Source organism: Mustela nivalis (assembly GCF_964662115.1).
Source record: "Mustela nivalis genome assembly, chromosome: 11".
NCBI lineage: Eukaryota > Metazoa > Chordata > Mammalia > Carnivora > Mustelidae > Mustela > Mustela nivalis.
The window spans coordinates 70,401,423-70,420,666 of NC_139030.1; the positions used below are offsets into that span (position 1 = coordinate 70,401,423).

Genomic DNA, 19,244 nt, shown 5'->3' on the forward strand with positions numbered 1-19,244 from the left:
ACTGGCCAGCTCTGTCCACGGCTCCATTTCACCTCTCCCCATCTCTGACCACTGCATGCTTGTCCTGGCTTAGATCTGCTGTGTCTCCAAGGTAGCTGGTGGAGGTTGGTGTCTTCCCTGAACTGCGGGAAAATTCCACTTCAAGGACACTGTGCTAGGAGTCTGGTCAGAGCGTCCCTTGGTTCATTTTACAGTTTGACCATGAGGATGTTCTGTTCTGTTGGGACAAGAGACCAGTAAGGCACCCCGCGTAAGACAGTAGTTGCTTGTCTTTGGAAGGGCAATTCTTCCCTGTCGTCAGTTGTGACTGCCCTAGCCGGGTGCTGGCTGGTTCAGGCCTCTCTGGGGGCCAGTCAGAGCTCTTAGACTTTGTCCAGAAGTTTCTTAGAACCTTAAAATTCTGCTTTTGCCTGACCTCCATGGTGAGATTTTGACATTGACAGTCCTATGGCTGGCAGTTATTTTGTCTCCTGGTCTGTACAGAATCAAGAGCAGGTTTGCGTGCCTTAAAGATGTGCTTAGACAGCATGGCTTCATGTGGGCCCCTCATGGCCAGGAGGGGAGGGAGGCTCCGAGCAGCAGTGTTGGGCTCTGGTTCATCCCTCCCCAGAGGCCAGGAATGGCCGGCTGGGTCTTTTCCACCACACCCTCCCACTTGTATTTTTAAAACATTCGTTTGAAAGATTTTGGAAAAATTTTTTAAATAATAGAACAGTTCATTATCAACTGCCTAGAATCAGTAACATTTTGCCCTGCATGCTTTGTGTGCATATGTGAGGCCAGCCTATGTGAAGGTTGGACACCACATCGCAGGAAAGAGGGACTGTGGTGGCTGGCTTCTCTCCTGCCTTGTCTAGATCCCTGTTCCCTAGTTTGAACCCAGCGTCATCTGGTCTGCGCTCAGCTAACTCAGCCTCCCACTTCCTTGTGGCATGGTGGGCCTTGTGGCATGGGTGTGGCATGTCCCATTTGCCTGCATTCTTTCATGGGTCATTGAAGTGACTTGCGTTGCATTTCCCTTCTGCTGGGAGCCAGGCCTGAAGGACTCAGCGCGGTCAGCTCGTGCCCTCGTGTTCTGAAGTACAGACAGCTGGTTTCTGGGTCCACGATTCCCTGGGCTCCTGCTCTCCCCTGTCCCTCCAGCAGGGTGGGGAGCATGAGGCCCGCTCGGATGGGACTCTGCCTGGGAAGCAGGAAGGCAAGCAGCAGCTTCTGTAGTGTGGCTCAGGGTTGCTCCTGTTCTCTCTCTGGGCTTGGCGGCATGAACAGGTCTTTGGGACCTGCCACTCAATCTAGGTAAAACAAGCCAGCTTGGTGACTCGCGTGGGGGGTCCACACCTGGTGCCTTATCACGTGGTCACTGAAGAAGCCCTCCATTGGATTCTCACGGTGCTTGTGCCCAGTGCTGCTTCTGCCCTGCTGCTGTACCTTTGGCCGCTTTCACTGTTCAGTTCAGGGATCGTGCTCGAGAAGAGTGCTCGGCTGCCCATAGGTGCCAGCACGTCTGTGGTGACAGCTGTGCCCACAGGGAGGGTGACTTTGTAGCTGCAGTGATGTGCCGGCAGCTACACAGCATCCCAGGCCAGTGGGGCGTTTCTGGCCGTGCGCACTCATCCGCCTCGCCTTCCAGAGTTCTCGTCCGTGGGAGAACCCCCACAGACCTCTGCCTACAGCGCTGGGGTTTACTGGGCGCTCCCGTGCCTCATTGTTTGCCTTCTCCTCCGGGAGCACACGATGGTCTGGGGGCCTGTGAGCTTGCTGCTGCCGGAGGCCCCACCAGAATGGTTCCCAGGGCCCCTGAGCCGGGCTCTTTGCCCCGCTCCTAGAACTCTGATGACAGGCACCCCATTTAGAGGGCGCCCTCCAATCTCCGGATGCCTCATTTAGAAATAGAATGGGTGAAAGTGGAACACTGTGCAGAATGCTACAGTTAATCCGGTTTAAATCCTGTCCGTAGCTCATGTGAAGAAAAGCTGCATCAGAACCTGGATCTCATCACTTTCAGGTGTAAATGAACAATAATCTTCCTATTCCAGCTGCTCTTAGTTCTGGCTGCGTGCTCAAATTACCTGAAGGAGCTTTGGGATAAAAACACAACAGGAAAATAAAGCCAGGTCCCAACCCATTACCGTCAAGTCCAGCTGGGCTGTGGGCAGGTCAGGTTGGGCTGTGGGCTGTTCCGTCAGGGTGCCGCCAGGCTGAGGCGCCAGACCAGCGAAGATTGGGCACGGACCGTGTAGATACATCTGTGTGGAGGCTGAGAGACGCAGTGCTGGTTAATAATGCGGACCCCGCAGGCTCCATCTTTCCTTCTGCTTAGACGATGCGCTGGAAAGTTCCATGTACCCGTGATCTATCAGATGGAGTCTTTGTGTTTCCCTCCTCTCAGGGACGGTCGTGTCCTGGGTGTGCTGGAGGTGTCCCGCTCCATCGGGGATGGACAGTACAAGCGCTGCGGGGTCACTTCTGTGCCGGACATCAGACGCTGCCAGCTGACCCCCAATGACAGGTAACAGTAGCACAGCAAAAGCACAGGGCCTGGGCACGGGCTCTTGGGTCTCTTCTTGAACCTGGAGCAGGTGGGGACGGGCCTGGCAGGTGAGGGTGGACAGACTGTCATTTCTGCTCTCATGGGCCCCCCAGTCTGGTCCACGAGCGTACATACGAGTGAGTGATTCCGGCACTGCATGTCTGGGGTGCTCTGGGAGACGTGGGGCACATTCTGGTTGGAGGAAGAAGGGCTCTCCAGCAGAGGGAAGACCCGCAGAGCCCTTACAGGAGGATGGTGGGACACACGGCCGGGCAGATGCCAGTCATGGAGAGTGTTGGAGGAACCATAGCAAGGTGCTCTGGGAAAGGGTTGGGAAGGGTCCTGAGTCTGGTGTGTGCTTGCTGGAGAATCAGGGGTGGTACTGAAGTAGAGCTGGGCTAGGTGGAGAATGAGGGGGCCGTGCCCAGCTGCCTGCTGAGATGGTATCCTGCCCATCCACAGCCTGGGGAAGCCCTTGGCGAGGAGGCCTACTGGCCCTGCTCCCTGTGCCATGTGAGGGGGCCTCCCCATGGCCCTGCCTACTGGGCCTCTCCTGGTCTCTACTCCTGTCTCTGCCTGTGTGGTGGCTGCTGTGCTCTTATCAACCTTAGGGCCTTGGGACACTTCCACCAGCCCCTCTGATTGTCTGAACCGTGCCCCAGGCCCCCTGTTGTATGCACTGTGCTAGCACCCCTGCTCTGGGTTATAGTCCTAGGTTTGTGGGACAGGTCGCTCAGCGTCTGTCAGCCAACTGGAGGGGGCGGGAGCGTGCCTGCTGGGCTCCCATCAGAGGAGGAAGACCAGGACCTGGGTTAGATGAGCAAAGAATGAGGATTCTGCTTCTGCACTGTGGGGAAGCTCACATCATTCCTCCGTTGTTCATGGGAGTCCCAGGGAAAGGCTCTGAAGAGAGCTCATCCTGGTTCAGACAGTGGAGATAGCTGAGTGTTCTCTCTGCGGTCTTGGACTCTCACAGAGCATTCACGACGCCCTTCTGTGTAGGTCTGCACTGTTGTGTGGTGATAGGAAGTGTGTGTATTTGCCATAACACATTTTTTACTCCACGATTTTCCTTAAATTCATTTAAGAAAGTGCAACACCTGGTGTTTGGGTTAAACCATAATCATATTATTGGTGATCAGGAGGGTAGTCTCAATTCTGATGGATAATACCCCAGTTGTATTTTTTTTTTTAAGTAGGTTCCTCTCCCAACATGGAGCCCAACATGGGACTTGAACTCACAACCCTGAGATCAAAACCTGAGCTGAAATCAAGAGTTCAGACTCTCAACTGACTGAGCCACTCAGGCACCTGTTTTATGGTTTTTTTGTTTTTGTTTTTTCCCTAGCTATAAATATTTTTAAGTGGTTTCAACTTCCGTGTCATAAAAGTTAAATTGTTTTTTTAAAAAATTCCTGGCTGGGTCACTGGCTTGATTACAGCTCAGGTCATGATCTCAGGGTCATGGGATTGAGCCCTACATGGGGCTCTGCTCAGCATGGAGTCTGCTGAGAGTCTCCCCCTCTCCTACTCCTGCTCCCACTCACGTCACTCTCGCTCGCTCACTCAAAAAAGCAAATGCCTTAGCCTTTGAGTGCTGGACACGTATTTATTTTACCTCCACTGTCAGGCTATTTTGTAGTTTGCTGCCACAGCCCATTTCTGCTTCCTCCATGTTTTAGGTTCATTCTCTTGGCCTGTGATGGCCTCTTCAAGGTCTTCACGCCAGAAGAAGCGGTGAACTTCATCCTGTCCTGCCTGGAGGTGAGAGAGCTCACCAGCGACTGGGAGCTGTGGGAGCTGCACTGGGGGTGTGGAGACGAAGGTGTCCCCTGGGGCACTGGGCCACCCGGAGCTCCCCGCCACGGGGACCCAGTGCCTGCCCCGATGGCAGCTGGGGAGCAGCATCTCCTCGTGGAGAGGCCCTGAGGGTGTGACAGGGATATCCGCTCAGTGGTGCCCCCTCTCCTGCCCGCTAGGATGAGAAGATCCAGAGCCGGGAAGGGAAGCCCACCGTGGACGCCCGCTATGAAGCCGCCTGCAACCGGCTGGCCAGCAAAGCAGTGCAGCGGGGCTCGGCGGACAACGTCACTGTGATGGTGGTGCGGATAGGGTCCCCGTGAGGGCCGGCGGGGCTGGGCGGCATGGCGGTGACCTTGCAGGTTCATCGTGTGTGTGTGCACATTCCGTGTGTCTCGTGTACTCCTGTGGGACTCCCGTGGTTGTAAATAAAGGTTTCTTTTTTTTTTCTAAGTGTTTTATTTTATTACATTTTGAGCAATTCTTGACCCTCCAAATGTTGTGTTTGCTTTTGGATACACTCTGGGTCTTTCCTTATTAAACTGTCGTTGGCTTCTTGGATTGGCCCATGATAGTGACCCACTAGCTGCTCAGTGTGCCACGTTTCATAGTTCCTAGCACATTCCCTGTGCTCTCTCGCCCTTGAAATGACCCTGGTTGGGGAAGTGACATTTACAGGAGGAGAGGGAGGTAGGAACCCACCTAGACAGGCTGTCAGAGCAAGAGGAAGCTACATAAACCTCACAGGGCAGGATGTGAGGCTTTGCTGCGGGGAAGACTGGGTGGGAAGTTACTGCTTTCTGGAGTGGTGTGCCTCGTGTAGGCCCTCCTGGAATGGCATGGAGTTTGGCTTCTTTCTGATTCCATTGGTAATAGATGCAGGGGAGTGGGCAGTGTCCTGCCTTGAGTGGTCAGGCTGCCGTTTGGATCGGCCCCTGAAGTCCAGCTTCCACTTTGAGGAAGGTATGTGCATCCACTGGGCCCTGCGCTGGGCTGAAGTTGGGCTTTGCGGAGACACTTGAAAGGGATCCTTATGGTAAAAATGTTAACAAATGCTCAACTAGCCCATTCATAAGAATAAAGTGCTTCTTGATTCCTTGTGTGAAACAGGTCACCCCATCGCTGTCATTTGTATTTCAGTAACACAGCCTTGAGGCCTCTGTAGGGTTTGCCTCAGGATGATGTAAGTTTCTCAGATCTTGCCTGGACGCTTCCAGGCAAATGCTTGTGCCCCCACCCATCCCAGAGTGCGCCTTATCACCCCTTTAGCTCCAGAGCCCGAGTCCCCGCTGCCAGCACACCCTTCCCCGGAGAGTAGGGTGCGGGTTCCATCCCTGACGTCGTACGGGGGAGCAGGGTGCACCACTGAAGGCAGGCTCCCAGCATCCCAGAGCTGGAAAATAGGACAGCTGATTCAGTCTGCATCTCCCCACGGCAAACCAGGCACCACTAACTCCGCGAACGCCACTGCCCCAGAGCTGGGGGCAGCTTCAGCGGAGGCTTCCCTGACAAACCCCCATTCCACCACTGTCTTCATGTGGTCCAGCCCCAGCCCCCTGTGCTGGGATGGGGGGTCACCTTCCACCTCCCCTCCCCGAGTCCACTGCTCACCATTCCCAGTGGACCTGGGCGAAGTGATGAAGGTCTTATTTTAAGGTCTGCCCTTTGTCTTTATAACTCTGGATAGTCACATAGCACGAGAATTCTGAAGAACATCTCATCCAGTCAGTTATATATATAAATACATTCCATCTGGCAATATTACACAATAAATATTTCAACAAATTGTGGTATAATACACTTAGGTTAAGAAAAGGAAAGATCTGTGGCTTTTTTAAGGAAAAAATGTCTGAAGGATCTGTGCCCCCTAGGTGCAGAAGGAAATCCAGGGAAGGGCGTGGCCCCCAGCTCTTATCAGACTGCGAGGGGAGGCAGGATGTGGGCCAGCACTTCCTGGTAGGGCGGGTACCGTCCCTACTGAGAATCCTGCTGGGCCTGCCAAGGGCACCATGTGGGGCTGCTCTGCGTGTAGGGTGTCTGGGCTCCCCCACAGCCAGGAAGGAGGGGGGAGTGGGTTCTTAGTGGAGATGGAAACTGAGGACCCTGGGGGTCCATCAGACCTGGGTGTGGTCACCCGCTTCTGAGGCCATCTGGATAGTCCAGGTGACTGTGGCCACTGCCCTCTTCTCTTCAGGCCTGATCACATCCTGTGGTACCAGATCCCTGCAACCACGTGGAGGTTGGGTAGGGGTCCCTACACCTTGGAAGAAACCTGCACACAGATGCCCATGTTCCCCCACAGGTCCCATCACTGCTTTAGCATCACGGTGGACTTGGGACCCAGGTCTTAGGGAGCCAAGACCAGCTTTCTGGGCATCCTCTCCCGGTCTGTTTGTTCTCCGCCTGAGCTCAGGGCCGCATGTGTCCCCAGGTGGGGAAGATGCTTGGAAAAACTGCAGAGCTGGCTGGTGCTCATGGGACCACAGGTGGGCAGCGGGAGCTGTTGGCTCATGGGAGGCCTCTGCTTTGTCTGTTCAAATGAATGGGCAGGGCCTGCTCATCTCTAATCTGCAGAGATATTCTTTCATTTGGTGGGTGGATCCCAGCGGTCAGAACCTCATAGGGGCTGGGAAGAGGCACCTAATAGGAGCAGTGCAGGGCGCTCTGCAAAGGCCATCTGCAAGGTGAACTTAAGCATGGCAGACTCTCACTGTCCCCCATTAGCCCCTTTCCAGTGTTGCTCTGGCGCCCGGGGCTTCTGGGCCAAGGGGCTGTGAGACTCTTGAGTCCTGTGGTCACTGCAGGAAATTCAGGCCAAAGGCACCATTGGGGAAGGGCAGGTGGGGACCAGGAAGCCCCAGGTGGAGACGAGGGGAGCAGTGTGGAGGCTGCTGCGCTGGCCAGCATGCTGTCCCTGGAAAGCCCTCAGACCCTGTGCAGGGCACCCAGGCAGGTGACCAGCCTTTCCCCTCCCTACTGACATCCGGCAGTCCACAAGAACACTGGAAAGATGGAAAAGGTGGGGGCCGGGCCAAGGCGAAGAGGCTGAGGCTGTCTGGGCAAGCTGCCTCATAGGCCAGAAGGGGAACCAGTCTGTAGCGAGGAACAGAGCAAGTCCTCCTGGGCACTGAGCCCCACTAGAAACATTGGCTAAGCAACAGCCCAATAGGGCTCTTCTCCTTTTGAAAGACCGCATCCTGAGATCGCTTCTGGTTCTGTGGCTCCCCGTCTGCATGTCCCCTCCCTAGGCTGCCGGTAGTTGGCCACTTTTGGGCTGACCTACAGGGGCAGTGCGGGCGGCTCCAGGGAGCCTCGTCTTGCGTGTGGCCTTGCCACCGAACACCGCCCGGAGACTGGACCCTGCTTCCGCTCACTGGGCAAGAGGAAGGGCCTGGTGTGTCCGCTCACACGCCAAGGAGGACAGCGCTGAAGTGGGAGCCGCTGCGCACGGTGAGGGAGGAGCCGCTGGCGTTGTCCAGGAAGACCGAGGCATACTGCCCCGTCTGCAGGGAAGGGCAGGGTCAGCCTGGGCTCTGCCAGCCTGCGGGTGCGCCCCCCAGGTGAGCACGCCACCGCCCATGCCACTTGGCCCCGCAGGGCTCTCAGGGTCAGCAAGATGTTCCAGACGCAAAACAGGTTTCTCTGTGGCACGTGCTTCTCTAGACTGGGGTGAGGGGGGCCCTTCCCCTCAGCCTGGCCTAAAGCTGCTTAACAGAGCCTACCTGGGCCTGGTACTCCGGCCTGCCTTTTCCGGGGGTGGCCCGCACAGCCCCGGGTACACTTCCCCAGAAGGGCAGAATCGGGGGGCCCGCCCACCTTCTGCCTCTTAGGACCCCAGGTGGGCCATGTGGCCCCAGCAGTACTGGGGACCAGACCCTCGAATGCCTTCTAGTAACCACAGCCGGCTGGCTCAGGCAGCCTGGCCTCCGATTCCGCTTGAGCACGTGACTTAACCTCTCTGTGCCTTAGTTCCCTTCTTTTGAAACAGTGGAATCACTGCATGTCAGCTACACTTCAGTAATGTTTTCTTTAAAAAGTGAATAGACAAAAAATAGGACTACAGACCTCAAAGCACTGATAATTAGATAATTTCTGCAAAGAGCTTAGAATGGGGCCTGGCACGGTGCCAGGGAAGGGCCAGGTGAGATTCCATAGGTCTGCACTTAGGTGTTTTCTTGTTTAATAAATCCCTCCTTTACATCAGTTCCTCAATCACTTGCCAAAGGCCCCCCAATGCCAGAAAGAGATGGTCAGGTATGGTTCTGTGTAGAAAGTAGACCTCCTGCCTCTCACAGTCTCCACAGACCCAGGGTGTTGGGATGGCAGCCTGAGGGCGTGGAGCCCACATCCGCTCCCTCCTGCTTACACGGAGCGCTTGCCCACCCTCAGTGCGGGATGATGGGCAGGTCTGAGAACTACAGCCTGAGCAGCCGAGCATGGGCTGTGCCTCTAAGGACCCCAGGTGGACCACGTGGCCCCTGGGGAAGGGGACCTGGAGGTGGCCCCACTTCACCTGAACCCGGGGGAGGCACCCTCTCCCAGGCCTGGAGTTTGCTGGCACTGCTCCCAGAGACCTGGAGCCCCCACTAACACCCCCTCTCTTCCTGGTCACCCCCCCCAAGTCGTGCCCAAGCCTGCCCCACGCACCTGCAGGTACAGAACGCCATTGACCGAGATGGTGAAGAGCTCACTGCTGCCCTCCAGACCCATGACGGCCTCCAGGGAGCTGTAGTGAAACAGAAAGAGGATCAGCCCTCATTCCCCAGGCCCCACCAACCTCACCCACTGATCACCCCGGCAACCAACATGGGCCCAGCTGAGGGCAGTGCTACAGCTGTCCTGGCCAGGTCTTCTGGTGGAGGGTAGTATCTGAACGGGGTCCTCCAGAGGAGTCAGGAGAGTGTCCACAGGGCCAAAGGGTGGGCAGGGTGTCAGGAAAGGCAAGCCGGGGCCCAGGCCAGGAGCTGGAGCAGGGCCAGGTGGGCAGCAGCTGACATTCAAAGGTGGGTTCAGGCCAATCCCTAAAGGCTTCCTTCCGAATGCAGAGTACAAAGTTTGAACTTCATTCCCTTCTACAGCTGTTGTGGGGTGCCTGCTCTGTGCCTGGGCTCTGCTGGGGGTACTGGGGATTTTCAGGGAGCCCACCACCAGGAGGGGGGGGCGTGGCTGCAGTGGTCAGGAAAGGCCTCTCCGAGGAGGAGCCTGTGGGCCTCCCAGCGACAGAGAGTCAGCCCCCTGCAGGGGTGAGGGGAGCCAGGAGGCTAGGAAAGTTTGGGTTAAGAACAGGAACACACACAAACCCCCCACTCCCCGCCTTACTGGAAAGGGAAGGTCCGTTGGATACCCAAGCACTGACTGGGAAGCTAGGGAGGAGGTGATGGAGGACGGGGCATGTCCTGACACAGCGCAGGAGGGGGCCACGTGGGGGCGGGTCTGGCGCCGGGGTCCCCACTCTGCCCCAGCGCCCACTCACGCGTTGCGCTGGCACCGGGACTGGATGCAGATGAGGAGGCGCAGGCGGTCCCGGGGGCGCGGTGGCCCCCGCCTGGGCTGCTCTGTGAGCGCTGCAGGGGGAGGAAGGCGGGTGGTCACGGCCCGCGGGGACCCACACACTCTGGGGCGGACCCCCCACCGCCCCAGACCTCACCGGCGTGCAGCGTGGCGGCGAGCGCGTAAAAGCCAGCGACCGGCGCCGTGTACTGGCCGCTGGTCAGGTTCAGGCCAGGGCCGCGGCGGAAGGCGCCCTGGGCGTCGGGCTGCAGGATGCACAGAGGTCAGCCAGGGCCCACCCGCCGCCCCCTGCCCGCGCCCCGCCCCCCACCCTCCGGCCCAGACTCACCAGGTAGTAGCCGCCGAGCTCGTGCAGTGCGCGCCGCTCCACCGATGCGTCCCGGCGCAGGCGGCCGTGGAAGGCAGCCTCAACGCGCGGCGCCCACGGACCCGGGGCCAGCGGTGCGGCCACCAGCGCCAGCACGCTTGCGTCCCCCGCCGCCTCCTCGTCCTCCCCGATGGTGGCTGTGCCCTCGGGGGGGCCATGCGTGCAGGGCTCGGGCTCCATGCGCTCACGCTGCCGCACTGCACCTGGCACAGAGCGAGCAGTGGCTGCGCCCCTGCCCTCTTCTGCCTCTTGTTGGGAACCCGCCTTCTGGAACCCTGGGATCCTGCTGCCAGGCACCCAACCAACTGGGGCTTCCTGAGCCCGCTGCTGCTCCTGCTTCCCTTCAAGCTTTGGCTACCAGGGAGCTTGGGGCCCAGTGCCCTGGTTCTCCTGCCTCCTCTTGCCACTCCACCAGCTTGTCCCCCTCACGCTGCTGTTTTCTCTGCTTACAGTATTATTGTACCCAGAATGCGGTACAATAAGCAGCCCGCTCACTTTTGCAAGGAAGCTGGGTGTAAGTTAGTAAGTATGGCCGCGTTGCTGGAAATAACATGGAGATCCTTCAGTCTCCAAAGCTCGTGTATTTAAATAAACAGTTCGTGGAAGGGGGGAAAGGCTCTAAGAGTTCCCATGATAAAGCAAACTCTAGTAAATATAATGAGCCATGGCTGGGCAGCTGGCCTCGCACAGGGTCATCTCCTGGACAGGACACCTCAGCTGTGCTTGCCCTCCCTCTGCTGCCTCCAGCTCAGCGGCCACAGCCTGGGCTGCACCTGTGCTGCCCACTACACAATCCTTCCTGCCTCCACTCCCCCCCCAAACCCGTGGGGGCTCTTGAGACCACTGAGACTGCCACAGACACAGGCAGGGACACAGGGGATCCAGGGGAAGAAGCTGGGGTCTCCGTTGTGGGGTCCATGTCACCTGGGGTGCGTCTGAAATCCCCATGGTCTCTTTGTGATCTGAGAAGCACTTCGCAAAGTTAAGGACCTCTGATCCCTCCCTGACGATCCTCACTTGGTGGAGGTTGGGTACACCTGTCCTGGCCTTGGCTGGGCTCACCGGACTCCCAGAGGAGCAGTGGGTCCTGGTCCCCAAGCACCCACTGAACACCCAATGGCCAGTCCACCTTCTCTGCGAAGCCCCCACCTTACCACACTCCTGCCAACACCTGCCCCTGCCCCTTGGCCTCACCCGCATCCACTGTGGGCTCCTGAGCCCAGCACGGAGGAGGGGCCTCCTTGAATCCTGGCCAACATGGGGACATTTAACTATCTTGGCTCCTCCAGGAACCCCTCCTCCAGCCACCCGCACAGGGGCACTGCCCCTACCTCTCAGCAGCAGCTGGAACTCCTTCAGCAGTACCTCAGGTGGGATGATGGGGCCAGGGGGGCCCTGGGGACCAGGGGGACCTGGGGGTCCCGGCAGACCAAGCTGAAAAGGAATAAGGAACTTCATCAGTGAGGCTATCTAGCAGAGAGGTGGGGGACAGTGGGCACTGTCTGCAAGCTCTTGCAACTAAGAAGCAGGCAAACAGGGATCCTGCTTTGACCTGTGGGGTTGAGGTCAGCTCCTGGGCCTCAGACTCCCCAAGAAGGCAGCAAGGCTCCACTTTAAAAGCCACTGGCCCTGAGTGTGAGGACTGCATTGTGCTGGAGGCCCAGGACTGACTGGGTCGATGGGGCCCCTGGGAGGTGGGGCTCCCAGCAAGCAAGAGCACCACATGGGGACACAGAGGGGTCCCTGGATAGAGTAGGGAGGTTAGCCAACGTCAGTGGGTTCTCTGTGCCTGGCCCCATGTCGGGACCTGGGACCCTCAGGGAGTCTACCCTCTGCTGGGATGGGATCCCAACACAGGAGCAAGTCAGTCCCCTGCAAGGAAGGGCACAAGGGAGCCCCAGCTTAGCCGGGGGTGGGGCCAGGTGGCTCCAAGGGGTGGCAGTGAGGCGAGGTCATGGTGACAGCCCAGCGACCTGCCTGTGTCAGGCTCAGAGCCTGATGCTCCAGTGTTGGGGCCGAGCTGGAATAGGGCGATGCCAGCCCTTGTTGGGGGGGGGGGAGGGGCAGAAAGCCCGAACCCAGTTTGTGAGCAACACAGCCGTGGCCCAGAGCTCCCCACCCCAGGGAACAGGTAGCCATGAGGACCAGGTATCAGGCTTCTGGCTAGGTTGAATGACAGTGGGAACCCTACAACAGCCAGGGTCCCTGGGCTCCCCATCTCCTGGAAACCAGCTGGTATGTCTGTCACTCCAGCCTGACTGCAGTCCCTTCAGTTCGGTCCCCTACTGCCCTGCCAGGCCAGCCCGGGCCTCCCTTGCTAGGATGCAGAGGGAGGAGAAGCGGGGGCTGGGGTGGGGATGGTAACTGATGGGCCTGCCTAGAAAAATGATCAGAACAGACCTCAAACTCAGGGTTGCCTGGGCCCCCCAGCTTGGCACTTCCTACACTCTCTGACCCCAGGCCAAAGGGGAAGGTCTGTCCTCACTGGCAAGGCCCAGGGTGCACCAGTGGGGCTGGTGAGGGGTGCAAGGGGGTGATGGTGGTGGGCTGGGGGTACAGGGAAGCCCTGCAGGGGAAGGCCCCTTGCTCACCATCCCCCGCCCTGGAAATACACACCCACCCACACACACACACACACACACACACACAGAGCTGGGGCTCTTGTACTCACCTTCAGCTTCCTGGCCTTGCCTCTGCTTCCCCTCTTGCCATTGACGCCTTTTTCGCTCTGCCTGATAAAGAGCATCCAGGCATCCCTGGGGTCAAAGCTACGTGCCCCCTCAGCGGTGGGCTCCTGGAACACAGTCAGCCCCCAGGTTGGTTCGCCTTCCCCAGTGGCTGCCCGCCAAATACATGGAATTTGTCCAGATGTCACCGAGCCCCTGTCCTTGTCAACAGTGTCGCTCAGGGCCCTGTCCTTGTCAACAGCGGTTCCCTCCAAGTCAGCACAGCTCTCCCTCCATGCTTCCCTCCCTTGTGACACATGGAGGACGACCAGGCCACACCACTGCCTGGGCGTTGTGTGAGTAGACGACTTTGTGAGTGCAGGAAGATGGAGTGCAGAGCTCTGGAGCCCCTGAGAAGCCAGAACCCTGGCACGTGGGCCACCAGGCCTCTGGCGGTCTCTGTCTGTAGAAGCTGCAGTGAACAAGCCTCCTTGGGAGACTCAGCAGCAGGAAGGGACCACCAAGTGCCAGGGAAGAGATGACTGTGATCATTGGGACCCTCTGGGTGGCCCCCTCTGACGTTCGGGGGATGCCCATTTCGGCCCTCGGGGTACCCACAGCTTACCCTACGAGACAGTTGGGGGGCTGGTGGACTACCTCTGCTACGTTTGCATTGAGTCAGTCAGCTTCCTTGGGACCTCTTAGACAAGGGCGGCGAAGGTTCCCGAATCCATTCTCCCCCACGCTGCATTCTGACCAGTCCTGACACAGAGAATTCCAGGAGGTCCCTTCCAAGCAGAGGCCTTTGGCCCATTACTTAGTGGGCCTCCGGCAGACTGGGCCCCAAAAAAGGCCTCCAGCTGGGAAGGAAATCAGCTGGAGGGCTTAGATGAGGTCACAAGCACCTCGCAGGCAGCTGATAGAAGGACCCAGGGTTTTCGAGCTGGCTGGGACCTTCCTTAGGAGACAGAGCCAGGGGTCTCCTGGCTGCTCTGCAGGGCCAGGTGCCTGCCCTCGGGAGCCAATGTGCTACGGGAGAATTGGAGGAGGACAGGGCCCTCCACATCAGAGGAGCCTGGCTGGGGTTGGACAGAGAAAAGCCTCAGAGTGCCCAGGGCCACCCCACAACCTGCTGGCTTCTGGGCCCTACCATGTGCTGTCTTGCTGGTTGCTCACTGTGGACACAGGACTGGAGTCCACTTGACGGCCTCACTCAGCCTTCAGCAGGGCCATATGCCGGCAGTATTCCACGTGGGCTGGATGGGCGTGCCAAGCTGACCGCCCCCCCCCAGCTGGACTTGGACCCCAGTTTGGTCTGGGGGGAGCGGAAACAGGCTGGAGCCATGTCAGCCGGGGACCCCAGCAGACAAGCCTGTGACAGTGTGGGTGGGTGCTGGGCAGCAGTCCTGGCCCCACCGAAATCCCCAGTCTTGAGGGGCTCTCGGGAGGTGGGGAACCTCTGCTACCACACCATCCCCCAAAGACAGTCCAAGGCCAGAATCCTTTCTAGAAGCACAGAAGGCCCCTTGCCTCCTGGGGACTCTCCTAACATCTCCCTCCTCCAGAAGGTGTGGCCAGTTGCCTGGGTGGGGTTTGCCTTCCCCGACTCCTGGGGTGGGGAGGAGGACTTGGGAGGGGCTCCTCCCAGGGAGCCCACGGGGCTGGCTGCTACCTTCCCCCTCTTCAAAGGAGGTGTCCTTGGTCTTCGTGGCTCCAAGTGTCCGCTGAAGCCCAGCTGTGCCCGCAGGGACCCTGAGCATCTCCTCTGACAGCTCTCTCCCCTCCCTTTCTGAGAGGTCCCGCCGGCACTGAGCCTCCTTGGAAGCCCCTGGACCCCCTCTTCCCCCAGCCTGACCACTCTGCACCACCCTCACGGGGGGTACGGAGCAGAACGAAAAATTACCCTTTCATGGTCACACGTCACAGGAGAGGCACTTTGGGGGGTTTGTTTCTGGGACAGAACTTTGCCTAATAGTCTGGAGGGAGGGTGGCCTCACAAACAAGTTCCTTCCAATTTCATAAGAATCAAGTTATTCACATTTTACTCACTTCCCAACTTCCCCCTGCGCCGGCCCCCTCTCCCGCCCCCGCCCCTGGCCTGGCCACAGGTGCTCTGATGCCCCGGAGCCATCCCCAGAGCGCCAGGGCAAGGCCAACTGGCTGCGCAGAGGGGCAGCGCCCTGAGTCTTCCCCTGCCCCGCAAGACAAGTGCTTCCCGCTTCGGAAGGGAAGGCCCCCAGGTCTGCTCAGGTTCCTGCCCGCGATGCCGCGCCTCCCTCCGCCCTTAGAGCATCCGGACCCCAGGGAGGCGCGGGCTTGGGCTGGGGAAACTGAGGCCCGGGGCGTCCAGGGCGCTCTTACCAGCGTGCGGGCGGGCGGCCCTGTGCGGCTCTCCCCGGGGCCCGCGGGCAGCTCGTTTCCGAGGCCCGGCTCCGGGCGGTTGCGGCCGTCCACGGGCTCGCCGGACTCCGAGGAGCGGAGGCCGGCGGCGGCGGCCAGCAGGCCGGCACAGACTAGCAGCAGGCGCGTCCCGGCGGGGCGGCGGGCGGGGGCCATGCGGGCGGCGGGTCCCTCTGGGCTCGGAACGCGGCGTCTGGGGATCTCTCTCCCGCTCGGCGCCTTATAACGCGCTTGAATCCCCCGCCTCGCCGGCCGCGCGTCACGACTGTCCGCCCTCTGCCGGCGTCGGCGCGAACTGCAGCGGCTGCCGGGGCACGTGCTCATGCGCGCGCGCGTGCGTGTGTGTGCGCGCGCGCGCGGATGCCTGCCTGTGGGTGTACGTATACGTATGCGCGCGTGTCTGCCTGTGTGTGTACATGTGCGTGTGTGATCACACGCTTATGCATATGTCTGCCTGTGTACGTGTACACAAGTGCATGTGTCTGCCTCTCTGTGTGTGTGCACACATATGTCTGCCTGTGTGTGTACATGTACATATGTGCGCGTGTCTGCCTGTGTGTGTGCACACGTATGTGTCTGCCTGTGTGTATGTGTACACATGCACGCATGTGTGTCTGCCTCCGTGTGTGTGCATGTATTTTGCCTGTGTGTACGTGTACATATGCGCGTGTGTCTGTGTGTGTGCACGCACATGTGCGTATGTCTGCCTGTGTACGTATAGGTATGTGCGCATCTGCCTGGTTGTGTGATCACACGCTCATGCATATGTCTTCCTGTGTGTGTACATGTATATATGCGTGCATGTGTGTGTGTGTGTCTGGCTGTGGGAGGTGCGCAGAGGCAGAAAGTGGGGAGGGAGGGGGCGCTGCAGAGGATTGGGCGTGGGGCGACTGAGGCCTACGGGATGGGGAGCGGAGTAGGAAAGAGGGACATGCGGTAGAGTGGGGGTACAGGGGACTACCAGGCCGGGGCCGGTACTCTGTCACATTGGCTAGAGCGCCCAGTCCTGTTCAGCAGGTCTGGGCTCCATCTCCAGGCCCCAGATCCCCTCCCTTTGCGTTGTCAGGTTCTCAGGAGAGCCAGGGTGCCCATTCACCTGGTCCTGGACCCTCTGCCCTCCTGACACCCTTTTCTCTCCAGGAAGCCGGGTCTCCTCCCTCCTCTGAACCTGGGGGCAGCCCTTCCTCCATCTGTTCCACTCTGAGGCCTGTAGGGACTAGGAGGTTTATCCTGGTGGCACCCTGTGAGGTCCAGGCCTTGCCAACACAGGTTTAGTATGTGGGAGCAGGAAGACACTCAAAGCCCCTCCCCAGTGCCTCTTTCCCATGTGGGGGCCCCCTCCCTTCCAGGGTTGCCTTCTCTCCATGGTTGGGGTGCCCACAACTCAGAGTGGGCTGTCCTTCCCCATCCCTGTGCACCGGAAGAATCCACACTCTGGGACAGTCACCCTGCACCGAAGTGGTTGAACTATAGCCCAGGCTTGGAGGACTGAGCCCTGTGGTGACCTGGCCAGGTGGGGGACTAGAACCTAAGGTCCAGCCCAGTGTCCAGCTAGAGTAGAGGGAAAAGACCCTGCAGGCATGGACCCAGGCTCCTCTCTGAAAAGAGCCAGACTACCCCTCGACTCTGGGCTGCTTTGTTCTATTCCCTGTCCACGGCCTCTCTGACTCTGGCAGAAGGTGTGAGGGTAGCATCAAGGTACCCACACCTGGTGGGCACACTGTGTACTTTGTTCAAGAGTGGGAGAAGGCGCAGCTCAGGGACGCACCTTCCGAGGCCCGCCACCCACATCAGAAGATGACTTCCTCCTCTTCAGAAGAGGGGAGGCCTCACCCAGGCCTATTTCGCGACGTAGGGAACTGAAAGTAGGTGGTGCCCTCCCTAGCCGGGGTGTGTGTGGGGGGGGGGGTAATCCCTAGCCAGAAGCACCCCCAACTCCTGCCCTGTTTCAGGGTCTGGCTTCCTGTACCTGATGGGGGGGGGGTTCAGAGGAAATATTTCATGCTTTAGAAAAAACCTCGTATTAGGTGTTCCTTGTTCTGTGACTCTGCCTCTTTTCCTGTAGGAGGAGAATATGGTGATCAAATTGGGGTTTTTTTGGGGGGGTGTTTAAACAAACAAAATACCGGGCCTACCTTGAGAGTCTGTCCCCCAAGGGGTCTGTGTGTTCTGTGGGGTATCCTTCAGAGACAGATTAAGACTGGAACAAAGAAGTTCTGTCTGTATTTTGAAAAAAAAAAATTTTAATTATCAGTAGAATGAAAACTTTGAAATTTCTAGAGAAACTGCAGATCCCCAAGAAGATATTTGGTAAATGCTGGCTTATGTGAGATGCACTCAACAAAATACATGAACTTCATCTATCTGCAAACATTCAACCGTTTTGTCACTAATAGGGAATCAAATTGGTTGAGGCTGTTTTAAAGCCATCAAAGAATTAAGGATTTCTTGAGTGGATTCTCATTTCTTGTCCCTCAAGGAAAGTCTGTTAGGAAGCTGGGTGTGTGGAACTTTGTAGTGACATGTTTGTGCTGGGACATGGGCCTCGGTGTGAACTACTACAGTTTTGTTCAGTTTCCTTTTTTCAGGAAGACTTTATCTGGGACCATAGGAGGCCAAGTGTGGGGCGTGTTCTGTCTCCCAATCTGCTGGTAGAGAGAGGCTCCTGGCCCAGGGAGAGGCAACTTGAGATTGGTCATTTCATGTTTCTGAAAACGCACGTCCACACCCAGCCCCTCATCTGCTTTCCACCGACCACACTGAGACCACATGGACTAGTCCCACAAGGCAGGTGGCTTACACAGGGACACCCAGCCCGGGTTTGGGGCCAGGGCCAGGCCTTCTTGCCCACTGGGCATGATCCCATCTTCCCAACCACATGTCTTGCCCATTATGGTCCTTCCTGTTCTAGATGATGAGAAATATGAGCTACATGATGATCTTGAAGGTTCTTGGAAATGTGGCCCTGTCCTTTCCCTTAGACAAGCCGGTATCCCATAGGCATGGGATTTTCTGTGGGGGCCTGGCTGGGAGGGAGGGCCAAGGAAATGCATGTGACTGGCCACTCTTGAACCCAGCAGGCTCACCCACAGAGCAGTCCAACCTTGGTTGGTAGGTGGACCGTCCCAGGGGCAGCCCTGCAGCGGGAAGGACAGACTTCTCTTGTGGGCCACTTGCAAGCCCTGACTCTGCTTCCCAGCTGATGGTGGTCAGTTTGTGTCAGAGCTCCACGGAGTTTTCTTCTGGTTTCCTTGCCTGAGAACTGAGATCAATGCACACGTGGCTCCAGGCCTGCTCTAGGGCGAGCTGAGGTCACGATGGGCATTGTGTAGGGCCATGAGTGAGGCCGGCTTGCCTTCTAGGCTGCCTAAGTGGCGAAGGTCCCTGACCTAGGCTATCAGCCCCATGTCATGGAGGGCTGCCCTCAGACTGATGTGAAGACAGAGGCTCCAGGCAGAGCGTGACTGGAACACAGGACAGACTGACCCAGCCATGGGTCTGCTTAGCAAACCTGGCTCTGGCTTGGCCATTTGGAGCAAAGGTCACATCTGGCTTTGGAGGAGGTGTTCATTTCTCCAAGACTCAGTTTCCTGGTCTATAGAGTGGGCATGATGGCTGTCGGCTCTGAGGCTCGGTCTGGGGTCCCATTCATAAGTGAGGTGTGAGCAGGCAAAGCCAAGAGCCTCAGCATGGAGGCCGGGCTGCTTGGATGCCCCGCTTCTGGGCGGCTGGCCTGGACTCTGTCTGCAGGGACGTAGTGCGTACAGCTCTCAGGTTCCGATACCATTCAGCCCAACTTATGCTGTGGAGAGGTGAAGCTCGGGCTTTGTCCCCTTTGGCCATGCTGTCACCTTTCGGCCTTCTGGGAACGGAAGGATCCAGTTTGGGGCATGTGATCCTCAGATGTTCGTGTGACTTCATTTCCATCTCACAGTGGGGGGCCCCAGCCCGCAAGACACCAGCTTTGAGG

At 58.3% G+C, this 19,244-nt stretch overlaps 2 protein-coding genes across 8 annotated transcripts in view; one reads left to right on the forward strand and one right to left on the reverse strand.

Annotated features, from left to right (window-relative positions):
• The window catches only part of ILKAP (ILK associated serine/threonine phosphatase), a 23,884-nt gene extending 19,105 nt beyond the window's left edge, over positions 1-4,779 (forward strand). For all 4 annotated transcript variants that reach the window (XM_082690971.1, XM_082690972.1, XM_082690973.1 and 1 more), the window contains 3 exons: positions 2,390-2,509; positions 4,213-4,294; positions 4,510-4,779. In XM_082690971.1, coding sequence (XP_082547097.1) covers positions 2,390-2,509; positions 4,213-4,294; positions 4,510-4,653 — 346 coding nt within the window. In that variant the 3' untranslated portion in view covers positions 4,654-4,779. The remainder of the gene's footprint in view (positions 1-2,389; positions 2,510-4,212; positions 4,295-4,509) is intronic.
• ERFE (erythroferrone) lies at positions 4,766-15,555 on the reverse strand. Of its 4 annotated transcripts, none has more exons than XM_082690976.1 (8): positions 15,236-15,555; positions 12,880-13,002; positions 11,540-11,642; positions 10,170-10,411; positions 9,978-10,086; positions 9,804-9,894; positions 8,978-9,056; positions 4,766-7,833 (listed from the first exon to the last, which is right to left on the reverse strand). In XM_082690976.1, the coding sequence occupies exons 1-8, from the start codon at positions 15,428-15,430 to the stop codon at positions 7,735-7,737; spliced, it is 1,041 nt and encodes a 346-aa protein (XP_082547102.1). In that variant the 5' UTR covers positions 15,431-15,555; the 3' UTR covers positions 4,766-7,734. The 4 variants fall into 4 exon arrangements, with proteins under 4 accessions (XP_082547102.1, XP_082547101.1, XP_082547103.1 ...); XM_082690975.1 differs by having other exon boundaries at positions 4,766-5,723; positions 15,236-15,474; XM_082690977.1 differs by lacking the exon at positions 9,978-10,086 and having other exon boundaries at positions 4,766-5,723; positions 15,236-15,474.
• Between the last annotated feature and the right edge of the window lie 3,689 nt (positions 15,556-19,244).

Excerpts from the sequence above, each read along its gene's own strand:
- ERFE (XM_082690975.1), bottom strand. The coding sequence starts at position 15,430 with ATGGCCCCCGCCCGCCGCCCCGCCGGGACGCGCCTGCTGCTAGTCTGT. Across the intron at positions 9,895-9,977 it reads CGCCGCCACGCTGCACGCCG|CGCTCACAGAGCAGCCCAGG; the intron begins GTGAGGTCTGGG and ends CTCCCCCTGCAG. Across the intron at positions 5,724-8,977 it reads ATGGCGTTCTGTACCTGCAG|CTCTGGGATGCTGGGAGCCT; the intron begins GTGCGTGGGGCA and ends CCTATTTTCCAG.